Source organism: Rhinopithecus roxellana, chromosome 5 (assembly GCF_007565055.1).
Source record: "Rhinopithecus roxellana isolate Shanxi Qingling chromosome 5, ASM756505v1, whole genome shotgun sequence".
NCBI classification, from domain to species: Eukaryota; Metazoa; Chordata; class Mammalia; order Primates; family Cercopithecidae; genus Rhinopithecus; species Rhinopithecus roxellana.
The window spans coordinates 8,356,138-8,371,446 of record NC_044553.1 but is presented as its reverse complement, the minus strand read 5'-3'; the positions used below and the strand labels follow the sequence as shown (position 1 = coordinate 8,371,446).

At 42.2% G+C, this 15,309-nt stretch overlaps 1 protein-coding gene across 7 annotated transcripts in view; it reads right to left on the bottom strand.

Annotated features, from left to right (window-relative positions):
- Positions 1-15,309, bottom strand: part of GNG2 (G protein subunit gamma 2) — a 128,058-nt gene that overhangs the window by 738 nt on the left and 112,011 nt on the right. For 5 of the 7 annotated variants that reach the window (XM_030929896.1, XM_030929894.1, XM_030929893.1 and 2 more), the window contains one exon: positions 9,917-13,184. In XM_030929896.1, coding sequence (XP_030785756.1) covers positions 13,056-13,184 — 129 coding nt within the window. In that variant the 3' untranslated portion in view covers positions 9,917-13,055. Of the gene's footprint in view, positions 1-8,997; positions 9,040-9,598; positions 13,185-15,309 lie in introns of those variants that run through there. The other 2 variants (XR_004057208.1, XR_004057209.1) reach the window with 2 other exon arrangements.

Below are 15,309 nucleotides of genomic sequence, written 5' to 3'. Positions count from 1 at the left end.
CTTGTTCTTCGTGTATTGAGACTTTCCTATGGTGGAAACTATGCACTCAGCTTTGCCTTATTATCAAGTAAATTTGGGGAGCCAGCATGCAACAAGGGCATTGCTTACCTAGGCCTTTCCTGCTTACCTAGGGGATTATTACTTTGCATTCAAAGGTTTGCGTTCAAAGGGGATTTTGTTCTATCAGCGTCTTCCACAGTGAAGAAGTTCTACATCTTGAGGTAGTAATGCCTATGTACTCGAAAACTCGAACAGCCATGGAGACAATAGCCAAAATGCTTTCGTCTCTAGATCAAAATAACCTTCGGCTTCTGGCTGCAAAGATCAACTGCAAACGAAAGACGCGATGATGTGGCGCCTTCTGAGAACTGACCAGCAGAGGGCGCTCTTGAGAAAGAAGAACGATGTGCAAGATTGTTCCTGTCAGGGATGGCAAATTCCCACACAGGAGGCACCACTTAGCTGTAATTATTGTAATGAATGGTAAAGGCAAGTGGACTTCCACAGGACATGAACCAGAACAGCCATGGAGTGATAGCGGTGCCAACTGCGGGAAACCCAGCGGAGAACCTTCGCAAAGTGGTATTCAGGCTAGGATTTCAAGCCTCTAGTGGGGTTTGGCCTTTTTACCAAGTCTCCTGAAATAACAGAATTTCCCCCCAGTAATTCTGAGCCCTGTGGCATTTAGGACACGCCATCTTGAAGTCCTTCTGAACTACTCACTCTGGGGTTTCTGAGAAGTTATTCTGAAACAGAAGGTCACTCTAAGCCAGAATTGGCAAACTTTTTCTGTAGAGGGCCAGATAATAGATATTTTCACTTTTGTAGGCCATACAGTATCTATGACAATCTTGCAAATAGAAGAACTATTTGGCTGAGTAGCTGGAACTACAGGCATATGCCATTGCACTTGGTTCAGAGTTATCATATTCTGATTCTGTGGGAGCTCAGTGCCTTTCCTTGCCTTTGAGCTATTTTGTAACTGTAAATTGTAGATAACTGATAGCACTGCAACAGAATTCTTGTTTTAGACGTGCAACTGAATTCTGTCTAGTGGAAGCTCAACTGACTTGTCTGCCCTTTGGTAAAGAAGCCAATTTTGCATCCATTTGCAAATTCATTTCAGTATTCCTGATCTTTAAATGTCTCTTTTTAAATTTTTGCTTTGACCAATTGTAACATCACCCTGGTTTCCAAATCTGTTTTAGAAAGCTATCTTGGGCCATGAACGTTGTAGCTTAAAAGCAGGCACAGAAAACATGAAATTAATGGGTGTGATTGTATTCTAATGAAAATTTATAGACACTGAAATTTGAATTTCATATAATTTTCATGTCACAAATTATTTTAGAACATTTTTCCATGATTAAAACAGTAAAACCATTATTAGCTCATAGGCCATCTAAAAACCAGTCAGATTTGGCCCATAGGCTGTGGTTTGCCAGTTCCTGCTCTGAGCCAACCCTCGGCCCAACTTCTCAACTCCGTCTGTAATGCCCATGTTTCTCAGAGAGAATATCTTTACAAATTCTTCTTTCTAGACCATCTAGAAATAGTTGTCCACCAAGAAAGATGAAGGAACCAAAACATCCTTCAGGTTCTACCATGTCTATTACTAAGCAAAGTGCTGTTAAAAATTCTGACTGAGTTAAGGGGGTTAATAAAAACATATGATTCTCAAGGGTCAAAACGACTGCTCTTTCTGGTGTGAAATGTGAATACTAACTGCATCATGCATTTCTTGCCAAGGAGGAGTCTCTTTGTTGAACTGGCACCAGATTAAGGGAGAGCGTGAAGGTGGAGCTGGATCTACTAAGGTTTGGGCCCCTAAAAGAACCTTACCGGTTGAGATTTTGGACATGTGACTTAACTTTCTAGCTTCTGTTTCTTCTTCTGTAATATGAGAGGATATTATTATCTGATAGGGCTTTTGGGAGGGTGTTAAAAGCCAAAACACAGGAGGTACTAAATTGATGTTAGCTTTTATTACGCGACAGATAGAGACAAACCCTAAAAAATGCCATGTCTTTCTGTGAGAAAAGAGGTGCTCTTCAGTGTTAGTGATGGAACGTAATAGGAATGGATTGTAAGATCTTGGAGAACAGAATATAAACTAAATTCTTCTTTTTTCTGAGTTACTTAGCTTAACTCAGTGCCTGGCACCTGAAGGGGTCTCAATTGTAAGGAAAAACCTGTACTTCAATAGAAAACAATGCATTGTTTACAGTATTACTCTTCCAAGTTATCTAATTCCTTTTTTCTTTCTCTGTTTTTTGTTTTTAGAAACAGGGTCTTGCTATGTTTCCTGGGCTGGACTGGACTCAAACCATCCTCCTGATCCTCCCACCTCAGCCTGATCTTCCTGCCTCAGCCTCCTGAGTAGTTGGGACTACAGGTATGAGTCTCACGACTTGGCTTGGAGTTATCTAATTCTGATTCTGTGGGAGCTCAGTGCCTTTCCTTGCCTTTGAGCTATTTTGTAACTGTAAATTGTAAATAACCGATAGCAATGCAAAAGAATCCTTGTTTTACACACCCAACTGAATCATGTCTAGTGGAGGCCTGACTTGTCTGCACCTTGGTGAATGAGGCCAATTTTGCACCCATTTGCAAATTCATTTCAGTATTCCTGATCTTTAAATCTCTTTTATTTAGTTTTGCTTTGGCCAATTGTAACATCTGCCTTGTTTCCATATTAATAATGAGTTAGATAAAATCTTTGACATGTGTTCATTTAACACCTGTGTGAGAGTCATGATTTCACTTTTGCTTTTGTGGAAAATTGTCTTTCAATATGCTGTAATTATGAAATTGAATTCAGGAATGTTTTCCTAGAAAACACTCCAACACGGTCCTAGGGATGACCTAAAACACTTGTATGTTGCCCTTTGAATCATCTCCCCTTTCCATTGATGCTCTGCTCATGACTCTACCACTACATTTCCATATAATTTTGAATGGCACTTCAACTTTCCCATCTGCAAAATAGGGAGTGAAACTAAAAGGCATTCTACAAGACAGCAGTTCTCAAACTTTATGGTCTAGGAACTTCTACACTTTTGAAAATTATTGAGGACCTCCTAAAATTATTAGGGTTTTGGCTTATGTGGGTTATAGCTCTTGTTATTTGCCATATTAGAAATTAAAAGTGAGAAAATTTTTAAAAATATGTATTTATGAGGCTGGGCATGGCGGCTCAAGCCTATAATCCCAGCACTTCGGAGGCTGAAGTGGGTGGATCACAAGGTCAGAAGTTTGAGACCAACCTGGCCAATATGGTGAAACCCTGTCTCTACTAAAAAAATACAAAATAAGCTGGGCATGGTAGCCCGTGCCTGTAATCCCAGTTACTCAGGAGGCTGAGGCAGAATTGCTTGAACCTAGGAGGCAGAGGTTGCAGTGAGCTGAGATCATGCCACTGCACTCCAGCCTGGCCAACAGGGCAAGACTCCGTCTCAAAAAAAAAAAAATGTATTTATTAATTCATTGAAAATAGCAATAACAAGCCCATTACATGGTAACATAAATAACATATTCTTATGACAAATAACTATATTTTTCAAAACAAGAAAATATACAGTGGGAACAGTGGCATTGTTTTACATTTCTGTAAATTTCTTTATTGTCTGGCTTAATAGAAGACAGACTCTTGTATGTGCGTTTGTATTCAGTCTGTTGTGACGTCAATATGTAGCCTCTAAAATATCCGATTATGTTCATGAAAGAAGGCAAGTAAAAAAGGCAAATAACATCATAATAATATTATGAAAATAGTTTTGACCTTGTAGATTCCCTGAAAAGGGCTCAAGGCCCCTCAAGAGTTATTGGAATGCTCTTTGAGAACTGCTGTTATAAAGTAAACCAAGATGACCTAGCGGTGGGAGTAGTGATTTTTTGATGATGGGCATGCCAGTACATCATGCTGGTCCCTTCTGAGTGACGGTTGGCTTTCCCAAGCATTCTGGAACAGCCTTTCCTTGTGCGTGCACATATGCAAATGTGTGCATGTGTAGCGGCATCTGTTGATCTGTGCTGGGATTCTGTGTTACAAGCTTGAGTGGGACATAACAGGTCCCTGGAGTAGGGACAGGAAATGAAGTGATGGTGGGGGAAGGAGATAAGCTCCATTCTTTTTTCCCAAAGAAGCTCTGAGTGAGTCCTTGAAACTGCATTTGCAATGGCCTTTGTCCTAAAATTCTTTCTTGATCCTTTTCTCAAATCATGGCTTGGAGAGTGAAGCCTCTGGAAGCTCCCACTCTTACTCAGATGATCCTGCTTCTGACCCTTGGAGGGTCACTGGGCTCTGAGATGACACAGAAGCAGGTATTGGAAGAGCAGTCAGTAAAGGAAGAGAGTTTTCCTTCCTGAAAGTCCTGAAGAAAAACATAAACACTCTGTGCCTTCCCTGTTAGAATCACTCTTCTTGTTCTTCCTTGCACAGGCTCCTTGATACCAGGAAATATTTTCAGTGCAAGATGAACCTGGAAGCTACTGCTGATACTTTCTAGGTACCAAATGACCACCACTGTGAAGAAAAGGTAAATATTGACATGAGCTCACTGACTTCTTCATTTTAGAGAAGTAACTCAGAGGTTTGAAGTTTATAAATAATCCACTTATTCTATAAATAAGAACAGACTCAGAGCTTTTATTATCACCTCCCTCTTATGTACTTACATTCCAATTTACACTATAAGATCATAGTTAAGAGTTAAATCTTTGGAATCAGGACAAACCTAGGTTTATATCCTTGGTCTGCCACTTCATGGCAATGGGAATTTAGAGAAATGTCAACCGTTCTAAACGCTAAATTCCTCATCTGTAAAGTAGGGGTGAAGTTACTTTGAGATCCTCCCAAAGCAGAGCCTGAGTCAAGGTCCTGGATGCAGATAGTTTATTAAAGGTAGTGTTGAGGGTGATCCCAGAAAGAAGAAATGTAGGAAGAGAGAAAATGAGTCAGATTTAAGTGAGAACAAACAATATGGCCTACTATTGGGCTGGTTACTGTTGTGGCGGATTGAGGATTGAGCATTGTCTTATGGATGCTCAGAGAAATCATATAAAATGCATCCAGAGATGTCCCTCTGAAAGGATGGGAGCCTGAGGCGTTTCTCCAGACTCATCCCTCATTGGCTGGGGATTGCCCCAGGGGTGCCAATTTTCACTGGGAAGAATGAGCTTGCAGAGAACTCTCCACTGCAGCTGTGGCTGAAATCAGCAGTGGATCATGGATGTGTCATGAGGCACAAAGCTATCTGCTACAGGAGATAAATAATACCCGTGTCCTAGAGCTGTTGTGAAAATTAGATGAAGTGCTGTCTATAAAATGTCTAGCATTGTGCCTTGCTCAAAGGTAAGTACTAAGTAAGTGTTCATTTGATCGTTGCAGCTGCTGTCGTGATCATTATGATTATTATCATTGTATGTTCATGAGTGAGACAGACAGGTGAATATATGACTTAGAGGGTTCCAAGAATGACATATAATTCTCAGTTTATCTCTTCTATGACACAGCCTGTATGATTTACCATGACCAATGATTTACCATGACCAGTGGCCAATCGTTGTGATTATTAGGGGTCGTTACACTACTTTTACTTTCTCACCCTCTTTTTGATGTTTTGTCAAAATTTGGGCTCAAGGAGAAGGCATATTCTGTCAGTTGTTTATAATGGAAAAAAGGTTGCTATTATCCTAGAGCAGCACTGTCCAATAGAACCTTCCACGGTGATGGAACTGTTCTATATCTGTGCTGTCCAAGACAATAGCCACTAGCTGCATGTGGCTATTGGGCACTTAAAACATGGCTAGTTCAGCTGAGGAACTGAATTTTTAATTTTATTGAAAGTTCTAGTTAATTTATATCCAAATGCAAATAGCCAAATGCACACACAGGGAAGGGCAATTACAGATAGTGTTCACAGTAGATAGTGGAAGGGCCTCTTTCCCAGGGGCTAAAATTAAGGTAATGCAGCCAGCAATGTATTTCCTCCAGCCCCTGGGCCTGAAGCCCACGAGATCTGACTTCCAGGTTGGTGCATGGTGGTATCACCCAGACCAAAGGGTTGCTGGCTGAAGAGAATGTCCCCATGATGTTGTGAAGACATGGAGCCAGTAGAGGTTGGAGGGGAAGAGGTGACAACCTTCACTCAGCTTTGGCCCATTGTTTTGTGTACAGAGCCAATTGCCAACCCCTTTGCAGGGGAGAGCTTCATTCTCAGCTGCCCTAAAATGAGGGAAAGATTAAAGAGAAGCCCACCCACCCAGTGTTCTCTATTTCTTAAAGGTTACATTACCCTAGAGACAAGATTCTTGGATGGACACGGTGGCTCATGCCTGTAATCCCAGCACTTTGGGAGGCAGAGGCGGATGGATCACCTGAGGTCAGGAGCTCAAGACCAGCCTGGCCAAAATGGTGAAACCCCGTCTCTACTAAAAGTACAAAAATTAGCTGGGTGTGATGGCGGGCGCCTGTAATCCCAGCTACTCAGGAGACTGAGGCAGGAGAATCCTTTGAACCCGGGACGCAGAGGTTGCAGTGAGCCAAGATTGTGCCACTGCACTCCAGCCTGGGCAACAAGAGTGAAACTCTGCCTCAAAAAAAAAAAAAAAAAAGATTCTCATTTAAGTACGATTAGCTCCAGCATCACCTCCTCGGGCTGGTCATCACTTCTATCCTCCCTTTAGCTTCTGTGTCCTAGAATTGACCACTTTGCTAACTGACTATTCACTTGTCTACTTTCTCCATTAAACCACAAGCTCCATGAAGGCAGGTGCCATGCTGTCTACCCTAGCACAACGCCTCAAACACAAATACTCAACAATACTGACAACAAGGGCAACAGGAGTGGAGAGAGGAAAAAGGTTCCTATTTCCTGAAGTCATTCACAGACCTTATGGAATTCAAGCTGGACCTTGACAGAAAAGCAAGTTTAGTTACTCAAGGAGTTGTGTAATAACATTTCAGAGGGAGTAACATCACAAGCAAAGCGGGGAATAGCCAGGCACGGTGGTGGGTGCCTGTAATCCCAGCTACTTGGCAGGCTGATGCAGGAGAATCACTTGAACTCCAGAAGTGGAGGTTGCAGTGAGCTGAGATCACGCCACTGCTCTCCAACCTGGGCAACGGAGTGAGACTCTGTCTAAAAAAAAATGCAAAAAGCAGCAAAGACAGGGAAGTGGGATGAACTCACAGCACAGTGAAGGAGATAGGATGAACTGGAAAAGAGGGTTTGGAAGGCAAGATGGGATTAGCCAAGTGTGGCCTGACTCTTAAGGGCCTTGAGAGCCAGGTAGTTCAGATTGGACGTGATGTGGTTGACAAAAGCACTATGAACCAGAGAACCTTGGGTTTCTGAATGTGGTGAAAGATGAGGTAACATCAATAAATCTGTTAAGATGTGGTTAGCATCAGTTGCTTTTTGCCTTTAACTTTCAATCCTGCCTCCTGTAGCAAAAGCACTTCAATTTCCTTAGAACCACTGTTCTGCCCACATGGCCCAATGACTCTACCTCTATCCCTGGGTCCAGGGGTGGGCGAGCACAGGAACCAGACCTAGCCAATAGTGTCTTAGGAAGGGTTCCAGGGGTATAGCTAGAGGCTTCTGCTAGAGCTGTTGTTATCTTTCTTCCTTGATCGCTAAACTGTTGAGATGTAAACCTGGGCCTGCTGACACCATCTTGACGCTGTGAGGCAAGAGTCTGAGAATTAAACCAGCATAGAGAAGAGCATAGCCAAGGGATGACAGGGACATCCCATGACATCCTCTGAGCATCTGGATCCAGCTGGGCTTGAAGTGGGACCTATTTGGGGGCATTAGGTTTCTATCACTTGCAATCAAAGAAGTCCTAATTAATGAACACTCAGGGTCAATTGGGTGAAAGTGGGAGAAGATGAGCGTCAGAATGGCCATACCAGCTGGTGTGGTGGGAATTCAGACATGAGACACTGAGGGTCTCAACCAGGGCGTTTGGGGACTAAGGAGAAAGGAGGCGAGTTAAGAGGTAAGCAGGAGCTATCTAGCGGTTTCCTTTCTTCGAAGGTTGCTGTCAAGTAGAGTCTAATGGTTCTTTACCACCTCTGTCTTCATGATGCCCCTTTACCTCTTCCATTTTTCTTTTCTTTTTTTGAGATGGAATCTCCCTTTGTCACCCAGGCTGGAGTGCAGTGGCGTGATCTTGGCTCACTACAACCTCTGCCTCCCCGGTTCAAGCGATTCTCATGCCTCAGCCTCCCGAGTAGCTGGGATTATAGGTGCCCACCACCACACTTGGCTAATTTTTGTATTTTTAGTAGAGGTGGGGTTTCACCATGTTGGCCAGGCTGAACTTCTAACCTCAAGTGATCTGCCTGCCTCAGCCTTCCAAAGCACTGGGATTACAGGCGTGAGCACTGTGCCTGGCCTCTTTCATTTGTTTTTGAACATTTTGTGAGATAAATGAATCAGGTATTCTTGTCCCCACTTTATAGCGGGAGAAGTCAAAGGACTTGCCCAAGGTCGTATGGGAGCACTGGGGCCTAGTTCTGGTTCTCTAGTGCATGCTAATGCTTGAGCACAGGTGGACTGAACTCCCCAGGCACCGTCTTTCTGTTGCTTCATAGTAGAGATGCAATACCCTGCTCCCGGCTGTTCTTATGACTTCCAGGGAGAAACAGCAGTAGTTCTTGCTGAGGAAATGCCCAGGAGCCCATGGCCTTCTTCATTAAAATAAATTCTGCCTGAGTCTCCTGGTTCTAAATAGAAGAAAATGTAGATGTGGGGCAGAACCGAAGGGAAAGGGATTTCCCTTGGCAAATTATTTGCAATTTGTGGATTGAAGCTGACCCAGCTCCAATTCCCTCTGTCATTGTAAGGGCCGTCTACAATGTGACCAGCTTATTAAAGATTGAGAACTGGAGGCAGTCCTCCCACAGGGACACAACAAAACAGGAGCAGAGTCAAAGCCCAGCAGTGTCTTCCTCAATGTGGCATGTCTAGTTGCTGGGTAGATTCTCACCCTTCAGTTACATGTTCATGCCTAGGCAGTCACTTCTGGAGGCTGTGGGAAGAAGAGCGAGAATATTTATGAGTTGTTTGTGCCTTTCCTTTGGCAGTATGAAAAGCTAGCTGTCATAAATACTGTAGTGGTCCTCAGACTATAGCATGTAACAGAATGCATGTTCCTGAGTCACTGCCAGGGATTCTGAGTTCGTGAGTAGCTCAGGATCTGCCTTGTAAAGAGGCATTCCAGGTATTAACACTTCTGAAGCAAGTGGTCCATGGACCACAGTCTCAGAAATACTGATGTCAGTGGAGCACTAGTGTGCAAACTCCAAGTGGCCCTGTTCATCCATGGTTTAAAGATGCTGCTGTTGTTGGCACAAGTCCCAGGAGATCCAGTGTTTACTTCTTTACTAACAGGGTCTGTGACTGGCCTAATCTGAGGGACATTTGAAAGTCTTTCTTGACCAAGAAGATCTCTGAGGAGCAGCTGCATCTAGAGTTCTAAGGACTTAACTTCTCCTGTACTCCTTTTAAATCACGGATAGCTACAGAGAATAGAACTTCTGTTGTTCAGTTTTTATTTTTCCTAAGGGAAAAAGCCCACTGTGGCATACCTGCAGCAAGTGAGAGTGTCAATACAGCTCCTCTGTCTGCATAGTCCGCCCTGTCACAGAGCTCTGGACTCTCCTCACAGCTCCCACCTTTCTCTGTCTCCAAAGGCTGTACCCTAGATGTACAGACCCAGTAAGAAATGCTTTTAGACTGTCAAGTGAGGTTTTTCTTCTTCAGGACATCTCTATTAACAAAATCCTAAAGAAAATCAATGGATTCCTATTTCCCCATCCATTCGTACCATCAGGTTCTTCTCCAATTAGCGACAGAATCAGTGGGTGAGGTGGTCCACAGGCCTCCACAATGAAATTGACTGCATATGAAATGAATCTGAAAATTCCATTTATTAAAACACATACATTGTCCATGTGGGATGAAAATGTGCACATCACATTCAGGTTTTCCTGCTTTAACATTTCTGTAGTTCTCTCTTTGAAACACACACTCCACAGATCTTATATAGGAAAAATGTGAACAACTTTTGGGCTGCAAAACATTAATGCATACATAACAATTCATCATTGCCAAGAGCAGCTAGAAGCAAATATTTAGGAAGAAAAAGAAGTATAAAAATTCCTAGAGACTAGAGACAGCATGCTTTATTTTCTCAAAATTCCATATGTGACTATGAGTGTATGGAGAAATCGTTTGTTGTTTGATTTTTAAATGTATTGTTTAATTTGTCCTTGGTAGGCAATCTCCTTCAAATATTATTAGCAAAATCAGACATAGATCAAAGTATTTATCTGCATCTTCTGACTGAAATTAAGCAGTACTTGGTTTCATATGTTTTAAAAATAACACCTTTTAAACTGGAGTTGATATTGAGGATCATGTAAAATTGTTCTTTATAGACTTTGCATTCTAAATATGAAGTTTATTTTTACTACTTATTAGTTAATTACCATGGCAGATTTTCATTACTATTGAATATATTATATGTAGAAACTAGGGTCTTAAATAATTAAGTTGACTTTTCCTATTAGTTATTCCTTAAGAGAAAATTATGCTGGTGATGGGACTGTTGAATTTCTCAAGAAATTAAGCTCTTTAGAGGCATAAGTAATCGAAAGACTTTTTCCCCTGAATAAGTACAAATACCAATAAGCCAAAACTCATATAAAGATTTTTGTATTATAATTCCATACTGTAAGACATAAAATTATGAAAAAGCCAAAACATTTTCCTTAAAATGCTCCCTAGAAATTGTAATTCCATCTTAACTGCTCCAAAGATCTAGATTTACATGGAAATATAAAGAGTCCTTCTGAGAAAAGGAAATATTGTGAATAGTGGAAATCGTCTGGGCCTTCTAATGATGCCTCAATCACTACCAAAGAGTGCTTTATTCATTCATGCTTGTTTTCATGTGACCACACAGTCAATTCATGCTTTGGCCCATTTAAAAACTGTGATATGTTTTAGCTTATTCCACAGTGTTACTAAGCTAATTGTACAATGCTATAGTTTAATAAATACTCTGCTGTTTCTTTCACCCCTAAATCTTCATGGGTGTCCTGACTGTAACAAAAACCCCACAATTTGAAGAGAAGCATCTGGTTACAGAAGTACATTGATACATTTCACAAATGTTTCAGTATCTTCTTCTCCCCGACCCCAGCATGAGCTTTAATTGGATGTATTTATTCTTTTACCCACATGCCCATGAAGGAGCTAAGGAAAACATTTACCAAGTCTGTTTCAAAATCTGTCCTTGGCATACCAAATCTTTTTCTCTTCCTTTTTCATGCCTTAAAAAAAAACAAAAACAAAAACAAACAAACAAACAAACAAAAAAACAAAAAACAGGAGAAAGAATAGAGAGGAAAGAGGGGAGAATAAAATTAATTGGGAGATGGAGATGGTATTTGGGGATTTGAAAGCAAACAAGATGTAAGAGAGGGCCTCTTTGACTGAAAATGACACAGAAAAAGGTGATCAAGCCTTCCAGGGCCTGCTGTTACTGATGGAGACTACAGCTACAATGAAAAATTACTCTCACTACCATATCTTGGGAAAGGAGCACTCTAGTTGCCAGGAATTTGTAAATAAAGACCAAGAGACTCTAACAAACAAGATGGAGAACAAAAACAAAGATTCCATTAAAAATTTGTTAAGTGAAAAACCAAGACCATCTCAGTGGACAGAAGAGCCAGAACTCTTCCTGGTAGAGCTGGCTGTGGGGACCGCACCTGCTGCCCAAAGAGTGGCGATTTGAGGTCCTTCTGAAGAGCCAGAGTTCTGAGAATGGTCACCTTCTCTGGAGCTGTGGGTTTATTTCTTCTGATACTTGAACAAAGGAGGGCCATGGTTTTCTTCTTAAGAGCAGAAAAAATGTTCTTTTAATCTAGAATGTCCATGATTCAGGGAAGGAGGGAACTTGCTCATACTCATGGCAAAAGCACTTCCCAACTCATGGTGAATCCTTAACTCTCCTGCTTGGTGACAGCTGTGCTGCCCTGGGTCCCGGATAAACCAAAATGCTTTGGATTCTGGAAAACGTATTGAAGAGGCCTTTATACCACTATTAACTCAGAGGTATTTTAGGCATGGCTAAGGCTCAGAAGTAATCTCAATTTTCAAAATACTGAGATTTCCTTTCCTCCCCAGGGTCTTTCCCCTCTCATTTCCTTTCCTGGCTTTAGAGTAAAACAACAAAACTTCTGAATGGATGTAACATAGGGACATTTTCATGCAATATTACTCAAAAATTGTCACAAATATATGAAAGCACCAGTCACAACACATGATTTACTTTTACTTGCAGAATCAAAGCTATCGTGTACACGTTAGGAATAGTGAAAAGAGAACACAGACAACCAGCATTTTTTGTCTTGTTACCATGAGGATACACCATGGGGAACATCTCCCTAAACATTTCGTGTGATCATCCTTGGAGTTCAATCTGATAGACAAGTCCAGCCTTATCTCCACACTACTCTAATGGGAAGGGGTGGAAGGAGGGGTAGAGGAGAAGGAAAAAAGAAAAAGAAAGGCACAATGACTATACATCAATGCCATTAAACAGAATTTCGGCTACACGGGACAGCGCAGCTTATCAAAGGATATTCTAAAGACAATATTCATTCCAAGAAGGTCACACATATCTTACCTCAGTACAGCTGTCTGTTTTAATTGTTATTCTTTAAAATATGAAGCAGAAACATGAGGATTTTGGGGGGCACTGGGGGATAGCAGAAAAGAAGTGACACCAATTTTATTTTTATATATTCCCCTCCTCCAGGCAGTTCGGCAGAATCAGATCTCTTAACTCAGGATGTGGATCAGCTTGCATTCTCATAAAGGGGACCAGATCTTTAAACATGCATAGCCTGGAGTTTCCAGGATGGTTCTCCTCGCGCTCTTCAAATGCCGTGGACTAGAAAGGTGCCCACTTTGCTAAAACCTCTACGTCAATGTCCCAGGAGCCCGGAGGCTCTTCAGGCCCCTCTTGAAGACTTAAAGGATGGCACAGAAAAACTTCTTCTCCCTAAACGGGTTTTCTGAAGCCGGAACAGGGGTCAGGAGGGGATCTTCCTTGGCATGCGCTTCACAGTAGGCCATCAAATCTGCAGCTGCCTTGGACACCTGGAAAATGAGACAAAAACAACCAACACTGGAATCTGGTACAGTCAGTCAAGGCCCAAGGCTTTGGAGCCCAATGTCCTGGCGTCAAATCCTTGCTCCATCGTTGTGTGAAAGTGAAGCAAGATACTCAGCCTCTAAAAGCCTCTGCTTCCTCATCTGCAAAGAAGAAAGTTGACGACACTGACCTCACAGGATTCTTGCCAGCAAGTCTGGGACTAGGTTAAGGTGAGTGAGGCGCTTAGGGTGCAAAACTGAAGGAGGCACTCGCTGGCAGGGGCATGCAGGTATCAACCCTGCACTTACACAGCCCCGCGGGTGGCTGTCTCCTTTTTTTTTTTTTTTTTTTTTGAGATAGAGTCTCGCTCAGTTGCCCAGGCTGGAGTGCAGTGGCTCGATCTCGGCTCACTCCTGGGTTCGAGCAATTATCTTGCCTCAGTCACCCTAGTAGCTGGGACTACAGGTGTGTGCCATGGTGCCTGGCTAATCTTTTGTACTTTTGGTAGAGACAGGGTTTCACCATATTGGCCAGGCTGGTCTTGAACTCCTGGCCCCAAGTGATCCATCTGTCTCGGCTTCTGAAAGTGCTGGGATTACAGACGTGAGCCCCTGTGCCCAGCCCTCCTTCACTTTTGTGCTCCGATATCTCATTGCGCCACCCTAGTCCCAGCCCTGGTAACAAGGGTTAAATGAAATAATCCATGTAAATCATTTAGTGTCTGGCACATAGCAAGCTTTCCACACAGGCTAGCCATTATTATCATTTTGTAGCCGTGCCTCTGCTTCAGGAGTTGTGCTAGGGATGCTTAAAGCCATGTCAATTTCCCTTTTTAAGCAGACACATCAGGAGGTATATCTATGTATATACACACTATATAATACATATTTTTATATATCATATACATTAAAATGTTATATCTGTGACTTTAACCAAGCATTGTGCCCTTTAGTGATGTTTCACTGGGAGGCTGTCACTGATTCTGGCGATGCTGTCATTTCTTAGAACACATTTGCAGCTGCTTGTTAGGAGTTCCCTGTAGTACCTTCCTTTGACCATCTTCACCAGAGGAAATTTTTACTACATGAGAGGGTGGATTTAGTTTCAGGAAATAAACTAAAAGTCATCTATAGCTACATCTGGGGACTAGGTAAATGATCAACCTGGGGAATGCCATTTGGGGTCAAATTTATGATATAAAATAAAACCACTGTACTACTATGAAATGAAAGCAACACCACTGTACTACTATGAAATGAAAGCAGCACCACTGTACTACCATGAAATGAAAGCAGCACCACTGTACTACCATGAAATGAAAGCAGCACCACTGTACTACCATGAAATGAAAGCAGCACCACTGTACTACCATGAAATGAAAGCAGCACCACTGTACTACCATGAAATGAAAGCAGCACCACTGTACTACCATGAAATGAAAGCAGCACCACTGTACTACCATGAAATGAAAGCAGCACCACTGTACTACCATGAAATGAAAGCAGCACCACTGTACTACCATGAAATGAAAGCAGCACCACTGTACTACCATGAAATGAAAGCAGCACCACTGTACTACCATGAAATGAAAGCAGCACCACTGTACTACCATGAAATGAAAGCAGCACCACTGTACTACCATGAAATGAAAGCAGCACCACTGTACTACCATGAAATGAAAGCAGCACCACTGTACTACCATGAAATGAAAGCAGCACCACTGTACTACCATGAAATGAAAGCAGCACCACTGTACTACTATGAAATGAAAGCAGCACCACTGTACTACTATGAAATGAAAGCAGCACCACTGTACTACTATGAAATGAAAGCAGCACCACTGTACTACTATGAAATGAAAGCAGCACCACTGTACTACTATGAAATGAAAGCAGCACCACTGTACTACTATGAAAGCCTTTCAAGCAACTACTGAAAGGATAATCTAATGTAAGATTGGGGTGAATTATATTATTACTAGAGCCAGTCACTGCCCCTCCCTACAAGTGGGACATACATGCCCACATGACGACACCAGACTTGCCCAGTGACATAAGCTTGCTCTGGCCAGAGAGACATGAGCAGAATTTATATGGATAACTTATGGGCAGAAGCTTTAGGAGCCACTGC